We start from the raw sequence: 13,333 nt of genomic DNA on the forward strand, positions 1-13,333 counted from the left end.
TCCTGTTTCTCTTTGGCTTGCAGAAATCATATTTTGCTGCTAAAGATAGGCCTGTATATAAGACACATTTAGAATTTGGTACTTTACCTTATAAGGTAAAAGTAGGTGTTGGACTGTCATAAAATAGATAGTGCTATAAATTCCGCTGGCACCAATAACAAGACCCAGCTGTGAATGCTAAATGCCTCAGAGATCAAATTTTAGGCATTGCATCCATTTAGCCAAGTTTCATTGTTTTTGAGAACATCTCAGAGTTGTTAACAGTTCTATTTTGGCATGTAACAAATTTGGAAATTTAGTAAGTTCCAAGCTATCAAAACTTTGACATGATGTTGGTCTCAGATCTGCATTAATGTGGATGGTTTATATCCACCATGATAGAACTTTCTATGAAACCATTTCTCAATCCCACAGCTATTGTCTTCCTGAAAACAAACAACCAAAAAATAAAGAAATCAGTCTTGCTAAATTGCTGTACAGTACTGTGTTGTGGGTTTTTATGAACACCATTAAACAGAGATGTTCTGCAGTTAAAAAATGGAAACTGATACCATCATGGATCAGTTACTGATGGACTTCTCTCTTAAAGTAGCTTATTGCTAACAAACTTCATGCATGAAATAAATAATTCATCTGAATTGATGTAACTTTGGATCTGATGCAAAATGTTTACTAAACCTGTTTGTTACTGCTTGCAGTTTTCTGGACTTCTTTTTATATGACTATTCCTGAATTTTCATGAAGACCTGACCATGTCTTTTTGACTAATAAATCAATCACAGAATCAGTCAGTCGTACCCATCTCGTGGTCATCAGTACAACTGATTATCAAAAGAAGGCAGTTAGCTCAACTAGCGGCATCAGTGATTGCACAGTCTGAACTGTCAGTGGAACCGTGAATACCTCAAGCCTATCAGAAGCACTCTCTTGTCAATGAGATTCAATAGTGCCATCTAACAATTAGTCCCCATCTTACAACTTACCTTTCAGGAACCAGAAAATGTATTAATAAAAACAGTCTATGGTATTTTCTAGACAATCAATCTATTCCAGACACACTACTGAACATTTTCAAACACAGACTTTAAATCTCACAAAGGACACATCATTCTTAGTGTCCCCGGCACCCTGGAGATATACAGAGGTAAAATGATTTGCATAAGACTTCTCAACCAGGTAAATGGTCAGGATTCAGAGTGACTGAAGTCCGTGCTTCTCTCCCATTTCCAGACCCTCTCTCTCTGCAAAAGGGTTTGTTTCCCTCTCATTCCTAACCCAAAGGTTTACGTGGAATGTGTTGGAATATTTGGATGCCATGTATAAATTAGTGCTCAGGGTCTTCAATAAATACCTTGTACAATCTAAAAAAGTTAATGTTGTATCACTCTACAATAGACAGATCTGGTCCAAAACTTTAATAGCAACCATTAGCCACAGAAAACGTAATGCATTATAATTTAAATTTAGGAAAATAAAGGTCACCTACGGTGAATATGGGTATGCCATAAGATCAGCCTGAAGCTAATATGACATTCTAAATATCAAAGAATATTTGCGCACATGTGGAAAAACAGGTATATCTATTATGACTAGGATTTACGGTACCCTCTTCTCATACGTGATATCTGTAACTGTTTTGGTAAGAGACGGTCCTGCAGATTCTGGTCCTGTTACTCATTAGTTACGAAGATATTTTAATCAAAACAATTCTTAGTTTTGAGTCTGAAATGTATTTTCTTATGGCACACAAATAAGATCTTTTCATGATTATTTCTGTTGTCAGTCACTTCCAGAAATTTGTTGTAACCAGCAGGATACTGACAGGTCCAGGAAATGAATCACTAACCTTTTGACCTTCATCAGTGTCTAACCCTAAGATTTAAAGATCACACATGTTAGAATGTGACAGCTTTCAACTGAAAATGCCTGCTTCTGAGCCATCATTATCGCGTTGGACCCTGCTTCATCTTCTGTTAGTGACTTAGGCCTCAAGTAAAGTTGACAGGATAAAAATTAACTTACAAGTTGAGGGCTGGAAGATGGTTTTTGTTATTATAAAATTAAGCACTACAAATATTTTAGAAAATATTTAGGAAGTTCTTAAATACTTTGGTGAAAATGTTGCTAAGACAATAACACTTTGCCTCTGCTTTTTCCCCTTAGAGCGAACCCGTCTTTTCCCGAGGGTAAAGGTAAGAATAGCATTGTGCTCAGACTTGATCTTCTCTTGACTTCCAGAAGTTGTGTTATGTCTGGAATTCCAAAGGAAAAGGCCAGTTTTGTTTTTCAGGCAAATCTATTTACAGTTATACATTTCAGATTAAATAACTTAAATATGTTGTTTCCGAGCTAATTTTAAACCAAACACATTGTGGATGCCTCCAGTGGTAAACATTTTCAGGAAAGACATTCCTTTCAAAAACAAAGTTCCTTAAAAATACTATGTGCTGTAGCTAATTTTACACCCAAAACACTATCTGAAAAAACTATATAAAACACTTGGTAACAATACTGAAACCATTGTGCGGTAAGCAAAAAGGATGAAATGTTTCCTCAGAATATTTTGGGTGTAAATCAAGACCACCAAAGGTCAGAACATGTGGTTCTTGACACAGGACAACTGTTGGTATTGCATCTTCAAAAGTATGTTGGTTCTATAACTGAGCACTCGGGAGGCTGAAGCAGGAGGATCACTATGATTTTAGTGTGTTCAAGGCAAGATTGAACTACACAGAGAGACCCTGTTTCAATAGACCAAAACTTCTCAGGCGTGGTGGCGCATACTTGCAATCCCAGCACTCAGGAGGCTGAGACAGGAGAATTGCTGCAAGTTCGGGGCCAGCCTGGGCTATAGAGTGAGATCAAGGCCAGCCTGAACTGCATAGTGAAACCTGTCTCAAAAAGACAAAAAGAAAATAAAATTAAATTATAACAAATCAAAACCTAAACAAGAGAAAAGTAGAGAAAATATGATGACTACTAAGAAAAAACAACATTAAATATATACATAAACTATTATTTACCCATCTAAATTTTTATAAAAGATTAATTGCTTATGTTTCTTTATAGATACATGATTAGTTATACAAGAGTAACAATAATGCTTTTGCAACAAATATTTAACTAAACATAGGATTGTTCATTGTGAAGTTATATCTTAATAACATTTCCACTAAATTATTTAAGATATTCTAGTGTTCCCTTTGCTCCCTCCAGTACTAGGAATTGAAACCCAGGGCTTTGCATTGAGCTACATCCTCAACCCATTATTTATTTATTTATTTATTTATTTATTTATTTATTTATTTAGAGAGGGTCTTGCTAAGATACTCAGGGCAGACTCTAACTCCTGAGCCCCCAGAAAGCTGGATTTACAAGGTGTGTGCCAACATGCAGGCCTTCTGAAATATTTCTATGTTTAACTTGAAAATAACAAAAGCCATCTCCCAAAGCCCAACTGTCTGCTAACTTTTATGATTATCAAATTAACATAAGGCCTAGTCCATAAAGAAAGATCAAGGTGCTAGAGGAAAAGAGCCTATACCAGTCTAAATACGTTACAGCTTATATTGTGGATAAATTTTATCCAAGGCATCCCCATCATGGTAATCATCCACCAACTCTTCACTAATTTAGAACTTGAATAATCTTATAAAAACGTACATAATAATTTCCTGGTTGCCAAATTCCCCTTCAAATCAGGTGCACTTTCTTGTCAAATTGTCAAAAAGAGGGAATTTGTTTCAGATTTATCTTGAGAACTCCCTCGCTGTTTGCCTCTGCCCTGGTTCTTAGGCACCAGCTTCCTGGATCTTCACATTTCCAGAAGGTCCTGTTTACATTCCTCCTGTAAACTTTCCAGCCTGACCAGGCCTTTCATCAGTCCAGATCAAGCCAGGACAGAGTTCAACAGCCCAGCCCTCAACATGCTTCAACTTGGAATCTCTTGACTTAGCCCTGCTCCCAGAGATAGTACCTGACAGTTCAATGCTTCCACGGATTCTTTTTGTTTTTTCCATAGATTCTTGAATCTCAGACTTCTTCATGCAGGAGAGGAGAACTAAACCATTATAAACAACATTTCTATTGACAATATGTAGATACATGTATATATTTAGATAGACCTTTATATACCCATGTATACATATGAGTATATCTATTTTAATGTACATGAAGCCATGTGAAGTGATGCATGTGTTAATCAGCTGAATTCAGTCATTCCACAATGCATGTGTATTTCAGGACATCAGGTAGTATATGGTAAGTATATACAATTTCATCTGTCAACTAAAAAAAAAAAAAAAATAGGCCAAGCTCCAAAAGAAATAAAAGTTCAAAGAAATGAGTCTTTTACTTTTAAGTTTTTCAAATGACCTGTACATTTTTCAATCTAGTTCTAAGAAGAGACAATCTATTCTACAGAGTGGTGATCTAGGAGCTCAAAAGCTAGAAGGTAGGACACACCGTGGTAAAGGCCCTGTAAATTTCCCCCATGTGGAGGCCAACACTCAAAAGTGCAGTCCTTTGAGATGCGACATAAAATTTGCTATGTTAATCAAAAGGCAAAGAGCTGTCACATGTCCTGCAGGCCAGCTTCAAGTCCTCTCCCAGCAGCAGCAGCATGCAGGACATCAATGTTCCCCACCCCCAAGACATTTTTTTTTTAACATTCCAGCAACTGGGATACCTACACACCAGTCATGGCCCAAGGCCTTCTGATCTTCAGACCTAACCAGGGATTCCAGCTTGCCAGCTTCAGCCTCAGGCTACCACACTCCCAGCAGGAACTTAAGCTTGCTAACTAGGGACCAACTCTGGCCAGTGACACCCAGTGAACTTTCATCACCACCCAGTGGGCTGCAAACATGCCCTGTCCTTCCTCAGGTATGTCCCTCAGCCCTACAGTAGTAGCCTTTATCATTCTCTTGTCTCCTCTCATTATGTCTACTAGGTGACCTCTGAAATGGGCCCAAATTATCCCCACTTCCTGGTAACCATAGCCTCTCTTTTCCTACTGACTTGCTACTTAGGATGCTGCCTTCATTCTCTTGCCTGCTATCTTTCAGAGAAATCCACATGGCCAGAGACTGCTGTCCAGTGAGTGAGACTGGGCACTGGTCAGAAGTGGATTTGCTGAAGCCACCTGAGGATGGTGAAAGAGATCCTCCTCCATTCCGTCCTCGAGAAGGCTGCTGGGGGAGGGGTTCTGTTCCGTCTTGGCAATTTCCTTCACCTTCACAGTAGGAAAAGCCTGTTCTTAAGGTGAGCACATTTGTTCCAGATTGTGGAGTTTCAGGTACTAGGAAGCCAAAGGGAAAGCTGTGCATATGGGTGGTGTGAGGAGTATAAGTCTCCCCACAGGTCCAAACCCATGTAGTAAACCAAGTACAGTACATTCTGCACAGCAGCAACCCCTCCCCGTTGTCAGAACCCAAAGATTTTCTGTTCATTTTTTCCTTCATGTGATCCTTACAGGAAGTTATTCCCAGGGACTCATAAATTGCAATTTACATTAGATACTAGGTTATTTATTAGGGTTTTTTGTTGTTGTTGTTGTCGTTTTTTCTTGTTTGGTATCAGTACTCTCCATTGTATCAGAATAAGAAATGATTTTTCTTTTTTTTTGGTACCAGGAATTGAACTCAGGACCTCCCACTGTCCAGGCAGGCACTGTGTCACTGAGCTATATCCCTGGCCCCAGAATAAGAAATGAGAGGAAGTAATAAAACAGCTATTTTGATCCTAATACATTTAGAGAGAAATGTATTCATTATGACATTTTATAATTTAAATATTCATAACTTTTAATTCTGGGTGTTAATTTCTGGAAGATACTGTATTTTAAACATTAATTTCATAATTTTAAAAATAAATTATAACGCAATATTTTAAAATATGCAAATGTAAAATGGTGCAACTACAAAAGAGAACACTATAATCCAGCAATCCCATTTCTGGGGATATACGCCGGAGAATGAAAGCAGGGTCTTGAAGAGTTCTTTGCACACCCATGTTTGTGGTAATGCTATCCACAACAGCCAGGACATAAAAGCAACCCAAGGTGTCCATCGGTGGATGAATAGAAAATGTAGTATATATGGACAATGGCATGTTATTTGGTCATAAATGGGGAGGAAATCCTGGCATCTGTCACTACATGGATGAACACTTAGGAATAAATGCTAAGAGAGTAAGTCAGTCAGAAAAAGATGAAAACCATATAATTTCACTTATATGAGTGACCTAAAGCAGTCCAATTTGCAGAAACAAAAAGGGAAATAGTGATTACCAGGAACTTAGTGTCTAGAGAAATTAGAAATTGTCCTTTAATGAGTAGACTATCAGATAAGCAAGATGAAAAAATAAATTATGGGGATCTGTAGTACAGTAGCAGTGTACTTGACAATGCTAAATTACCAGTATAATTTAAATGGTTAATCTGGTACATTTTATGTGAGGTTTTTTTTTTTTTTTTTTGGTACCACAATGGAAGTACATCAGTGTATGGGACATTCAAAGGATTAGCCACTCTTTGATTCCCTATTGTTATACCTGGTCTACTTTTCCTTTGGCTACTTGGTACCTGCTGCTTTGGCGGCTCCTCAAATGCTACCCTTGCACTACCCAGCTGCCCTTGTAGGAAGTCAGTCTCTTGTGCATTTCCTGAGAGATTGTGTGAGTAGTTTCACTTGGATAACCCTATACCGATAAAGCCATTTCAGAATCGCTTTCCCCAAAGGTAGTGATAACTGTTTTTCCCGGCAGGGCCCAAAAGAGAAGAGGCAGTTTCCTGTGTATGTCTCCCTAAGGGGTGGACCAAAACCATCTTATGACTTTGGCTTTGAAAACCCTGATGATCCCACCCCTTGAGAAAAGTATGCCCTAACTGTGAGAGACTAATTTTAAATTGGACTGGAGACTGTATGATTCATCTGATGTACAGTGAATAAACCCCCAGGAAAATCTTTATTCCCCTTTAAATTTTGGTCCAAGTAGTTCTACTCCCCTACAACCAAATCTCAAAGAACTATTAGCAACTTTCATGGATATCAGCAGATTTTGACAGAAAAGACTTCCATTCCCAGAGCTCAATAATTAGTAGAAATGAGATTTTAAAAACTTATCAATTAAATACAGTTGTTAAAGAGGAAGAAAAGCCTGTTGTCGAAATTCTTTTCAGTAACTGTCTGGACACTTCATTCTGTACTGCAGAGAACTTTTCCTTTCATTGTGAAACAGCAACTCTCTTTTATTCACCACTAGATTGTTAAAACTCCAAGCTTGTCTTTATCTTCTTTCTAACCTCCTGTGACTTACATCTCTTTAGACTCTGTATTTGTACATCAAAACAATGAAAACAAGGAGAGGTGAAAATTGTACAAAGCAATTGCAGGGAAAATGCATAAATGTGTCATAAGTTACACTTCCTATGAAATAGCCCACAAAAGATTGCCTCACACATAAGAGTGTTCTAACATCAACTTAAAACAGTATTGTCTTCAGTACTGAATGACCTAAAAATAGTTTACATAACATCATGAGCACTGATAAACTAAGAAAATGTAGATCAAACTGCCCGCTTAGATTGGAATTTCTAATATATTTTTTAAGTTGTGTCAAAGTTTTGTAAGCATTTTAAGTTTTTAGAATAAGTTATAGTGAAGGTTTTTGTCTTTTTGTCAACCAAGATTGGTGTGTAAACAATACATCAAAGACAGGAATACAAAAATTACTTAACTAATAATAAAGCAAATAATTACCTTTTAAATAATGTTAACCATAACCTAAAGTAGTTAACTGTATCACTTTCCACAAACAGAAAAAGGAAGTGTGGCCTTCCTGATTTCCATATTTTCTATAAGCAGAATTCAATTATGTGTTATTTCTAGTTTACTACTGAGCCTATCAAATTTTCATTACTTCAAGGCATGGACTATATGGGGGAAACAATCACTGTTAAAATTTGAAATCTTAGATTATATCATCTGTAAGCAAACCTCACATTTCAATTTCAGAATATATATATATATACACATACATATATAATTGATAAAGCAGATATAATATCTTGGAAGGTTTAACAGAAATTGTATCTAAATTCAAAATATTCAAATTTTGCTACTTTGCAAAAACTGCATCTTCAAAAAGCTCCTCAGATATGAACGACGCACAGGGGTGTACACATTGATCAAAATATTCTTCAAACTGTGTACTTAAGTCTTATCCACTTACCTGTATATAAATTATACTTTAATTTAAAAAAAATTCTCAACTCTATGTCCCACATACCTATAGTCATTTAATAGAAAGGAAAAATCCAAGAAATAGAAATGTTCATGCTGTTTGCTATTGATTTGTGCAGTCACTTGAAATCTTTTTTATGCTCTTACTTCAACCACTATTTGATCATTGGATCTGCTCCTCAGGGAATGTGTAGAGAAGCAATTGAACCACCTCTGCCTGCGTTTTTACACACCTTGTCCCTTAGCATTCATGATTTAGAGAGTTCAAGGTAAACTTCTAAGGTACATTCGTATCAAGAGAATTACATGAAAGTATTAGCTTTTTTGTGCTAAAGGCTTTTTCTTTTTTTTCTTACCAGGGGAAAAGATTTGCTTTCGGCAAGCTCCCCATGGCAAACTTCTTTGAAGGGATAAATTCAGAAGCTCATCCAGCTCTGTCTTCAGGAACTTTCTAGCTGAAGCACTGAAAGGCAATATTGGGACATCTCCTTACACTACCTTTCTGATTTTGCAGGTGATCTTAGGCAATTTGGAATTTTGACAGATTTCCTAGAATACTTTGTAAGAGTGTCTTTCTAAAAGCAACTTTGCAAAAGGTTCCAATTATGTGACTCCAGGCCCCAAATAAATTCTTTGTACATGCAAAATTAGTCTAAAACCAAAAGTATTCAGGAAATGTTTCTCGAACTTAGATACAAGATTTTGCTCGTATATACAAATAAAATTTACACAGTGCCTAACTACCAGTGGATTTATAAATAAACTTGATGAATATGAGATTTTAAGTTATAAGGTGAAAATAAATCTGTGTGCAGAGCCGTACTACTCCAAGCATGAAAAAAAAAAGAGATACATAATCAAAGATCTGTCTGTTCCAATTATTTGGTACTTCAGATCACTCTTACAGCACGAGTTTATCAGCCAGAGTTCTTTATCAGGGCAGCAAGTAACTTTAACTCTAATTCGGTCCCTCTGTTTTATACAAAAGGGAAACTGAGACTCAGTTTCTTAAGACTTGATCACGGTTATTTATGAGATTCAAAGATTTAACCTTTACATTTCACACAGTTGCCTTTAGATATTTTGGCAAAATATTTATGGTTAAACTTCTGTTAAATATTATTAATGTCTAAAGCATGTTTTCCCAATATATAAGAGAAGATCTGCTTAGATTCTGTGTAATTAAATTAACCTGAAGTATAGTCTGAGTAACCAGAGAGGTATGGATTCAAATCCTAGCCCCAAATTCTGGTCTCACAACAAAATAGTCATGTGTTGTGAGTAACTATTTTAGAATTTCACTACCTATAAAATCATGAGAAATAATTTTGGGCTCAAAGCCTACTGTAAATGAGTTCCAATAAATAATATGCCTACCATAGACAATGGGTCCTATACTCAGTAAAGTACACTGTGTTTTAAATTCCAAAGGAGAAATGGTATATGTTTACCTCAACATTATTTGGATTCATTCTTAAGCCCTATGACTAGTACTGCTAAAATATAATTAAATAATTTAAAATGAAATGACCAGTCTATAAAAATATTTCTTGAGCTCAACCTGAGTCAGGTATTGTGATAGCACAGAAAGAACAAGTAATTCAGTCCCTGTCCTGAAAAAGAAATTAGTAATGAACCATAAACATCTCTATGTGATCAAGTACTAAGATGTGTAGCCAAAAAGTGTTAGGAGAGAAAAGAAGAGGTAAACCTGGGTGGAAGGTATAAGGAACTCCCAGGACTCAGTGGACGACGAAGGGATGATGATGGTGATGAAGATGACAGGGGAGAGACAATCCCCACAAGAGCCCTGGGCAAGAAAGGAAGAGCGATTGTGTAAGAGGACCAGGTTCAGATCTGCCCTGGGGCAGCCAAATGAGCAAACTAGTCATACTCCAAACGCATCCATATAATTCTTTTTCAGATAACAATGTTCATTGTTTCTTCACCCTGCTATGAAGCAATTGAAAGTTGACCTTTTTCACGGGGACAGGGTAGATAAGAGCTATGTTCAAAACAGCCTGTTTTGTAATTAGCACTCACAGCCCCAGATCATACTTCACATTCCTTCACCCTTACTTTTCAATAGTCTTCTTAACTATATTTTTCACTTAAAGTTCAGTTTCTAAAATAGAAATTGATGTTCTGCTTCCAGTTTCCCAGAAAGTATTTTTCAGGGGCAAAAACAGAAGAGAAATAAAGAAAGAGAGAGAGAAAAGGAAAGAAAGAAAGTCCAACCTTCAATCTCCTCTAATCCATTAACTAAGGGTAAAGCCAAGAAAGTACACCTATTGTCCAGGCAGAACTGCTACGGGAATGGAATGGTGCTTTTTGGTCCTGAAATCAGGGACTGGAGAACGGCAGAGTAGCATCCAGGGCACCACAGGCCTAACTTGCTCACTTTTATGCAATCTTGGGTCAAAACTGCCGGTCATTATCATTGCCTTCTATGCCACTAAAATAGAGCTGAAGGATGGATTGGGAGAATTAGTTTTATTGCTCTGTCTGCTAAATCAATATCATATTAAATTTGCATAGCAGCTTTCCGACCAATTTCAAGTCTCCTGTATCAAGTCCTGCAGAGTTACAGTGTAAAAACCCCTGACATGAGGACGACAAGAGCTGAGTTATGCCATAAAAACTGAGGGCGGACTGGCCATCCCCTCCAGGAGCAGCAAGAAGCCCCGAGGGGAAAAATGATTTCTTTCTTCCCTGCCGGGGCCCTTGTGGACTGGAAACTTCAGGGCAAAACAAAAGCAAAGAGCAGGTCCCCAAACCAATGACTCTTAACTATCACGGCGAGACATTTATCTGAATGAAAAAACACAGTGCGCATTAAAACGTTTAACATCGAGATTTGTTCCAGTCTGGAGCCCCCAGCAGGATGCGGTGCGTGACAACTTGCCCTTGATTCCGGCTCTTCGTTTGTAAAACTTAGAACTATGACAAAAACACAGCCCTGCCCGTGTGGGACGCGCCTCTGGTCAGGCCGCCCTCTGCAGCGGGCAGCTCCCGCTGACGCTGTCCAGGCTTTGCCCAAGGGGAAAGGTTGCGGCTCGGTCGGAAGGCGAGGGAGGAATCTGGCGGTGATTGATGGGAAAATGGAAGAATGAATAAAAGTGCTTGTCTGGGGACAGCGGAGACCGAGTCCCTCAGGGTTTGGTCAGAGCCAGGCGCGCTGCAGTTGGGCGGTGGAGAGGGGCTCCACTCCCTGGGCAGGCTGCAAGCCCGCTGCCCGCCCAGCGCGCTCTGCGTCCGACACTGGGGTCCGTGCTGGTCACCCACGCCTGGGGCGTCCCATCCGCAAGGTAAACTTTCTAGCTTGGCGATGAGTTAAAATCAGTGACTGAATCTTGTTCTGGGGCTTCAGTTTGACTCGCTTACTCCTTTGGGAATTTTTTCTTTTTAAAGAAGTGAATCAATAAGAAATATAGATGCAGCAAATGTAAATGAGGTTGCGTAAAGGGGACACTTGAGTGTTGGGAGCCGCTTAGAAGGACAGAGCTTCCAAGGTCGTGCTGGTATTTCCCCAAGTCAGACTTGAGGTGAGAAGTCTGAGATTCCCGAGTCCTCCGGTGCACTGCTGCGCGCCCTGGGGGAACAGCTGCGCGACCGGCTGGGAGCAGCGACATTCACCGCTTTGAGGAGATCTGGAGTTCTGGCCCTGGGTGATCAGGGTTCCCTTGCCGAGCAAAATGCTGAGATTGGCACCTGCCCTCAGCCGCTCTAGGAACTGATTCCCTAGTCCCTAGGCTTAGCTACAACGCAAGTCTCCCTCCCCGCACCCTGGAGAGTTCAGTTCAGAGCTTTGCCATCCTTCCTTGCTAGGCACACCCCTTCCAGAATGCCCCGCCCCTCAGAGAGAGACCTACCCCTTGGCGGGAACTGGGGGAAGAAAAACCCGGGAGAGGGGTCAGGAAGGAGACTCAGCGCGCGGGCGGGTGACGCACACCGAAGCTCCCACTGGCGCGCAAACTTAAGTTACTTTTTGCGCGCGGGTAGTGGCGACGCGCCGAGCTTTGCGCTAGAGTTTGCAGAGGCGTGGCTCTGTAGCTGATCCCTGTGTCCCGTCTTCGTTCCCCTGCCGGTCTCCAGACAGAAAACAGCGGAGCGGCCACCAGACACCCACTGGAGCAAGCGGCGGCATGCAGTCGCCGCCAAGTCTGTGCGGACTCGCCCTGGCGGCGCTGGTTTTTGCCTGCACTTCGGCGGGGGTCTGGGGAGAGGAGAAAGGATTCCCCCCTGCCTGGACCACTCCAAGGCTTCTGGAGACCGGACAGAGAATAACGCCATCTACGAAGACCTCCTGGCTGAGAAGCTCCAACTCCAGCCTGCCAGAGTCCTCGGCACCTGCAGAGGTACCTGGAAAAGGGCAGACGCCTGGGGGCCCCCCGCGTCCCCCCTCTGCTTCACAGTGCCACAGCAACATCGAGATCAAGGAGACTTTCAAATACATCAACACGGTTGTGTCTTGCTTAGTGTTCGTGCTAGGCATCATCGGGAACTCCACACTGCTGAGGATCATCTACAAGAACAAGTGCATGCGGAACGGTCCCAACATCTTGATCGCTAGCCTGGCTCTTGGAGACCTCCTGCACATCATCATTGACATCCCCATCAATGTCTACAAGGTACAGGTCGCTGCATATGTCCCGGAGGGCTTATTTATGGGAGGGGCCTGGCTGGAAAGGGGCCGCTGAGACTGCCTTCAGCGGGAGCTTCCGCGTGAATATTCTTCCCCTCCTAAAAGTCATTGCAACCAAATTCCCTTCTAGTCTTCAGCAGCTCCCTGCTAAGCCGAGGACAAGCATAGTCTTTTGATCAGCAGCGTGCCTTTCATTGGGAATTTGCTAGAAATAAAGGTTTTCCTGTCCCGCCCCAGGTCAATGAAACTCTGAGGTGGAGCACAGCAATTTATATTTTCTAAAAGCCCTCTATGTGGTTATGGTGAACTCTTTGAGAATCACCACTGGTCATAAAGTCCAACTATATGGGCACATTCTCCACCTAAAGTGTAGTTCACAGACTGGCAGCTTTGCCATCCCCAGGGCTTGTTAGGGACAGCAGGGCTTCCTCAGAGTTACTACAAC

At 40.4% G+C, this 13,333-nt stretch overlaps 1 protein-coding gene across 1 annotated transcript in view; it reads left to right on the forward strand.

The window, feature by feature from the left end:
- The first annotated feature begins 11,315 nt into the window (after positions 1–11,315).
- Ednrb (endothelin receptor type B) overlaps positions 11,316–13,333 on the forward strand; it is a 31,106-nt gene continuing 29,088 nt past the window's right edge. Inside the window, exons 1-2 of the mRNA XM_005374148.2 lie at positions 11,316–11,551; positions 12,339–12,874. Coding sequence (XP_005374205.1) covers positions 11,353–11,551; positions 12,339–12,874 — 735 coding nt within the window. The 5' untranslated portion in view covers positions 11,316–11,352. The remainder of the gene's footprint in view (positions 11,552–12,338; positions 12,875–13,333) is intronic.

Source organism: Chinchilla lanigera, unplaced genomic scaffold (assembly GCF_000276665.1).
Source record: "Chinchilla lanigera isolate Chin_1 unplaced genomic scaffold, ChiLan1.0 scaffold00003, whole genome shotgun sequence".
In the NCBI taxonomy this organism is placed as follows: domain Eukaryota; kingdom Metazoa; phylum Chordata; class Mammalia; order Rodentia; family Chinchillidae; genus Chinchilla; species Chinchilla lanigera.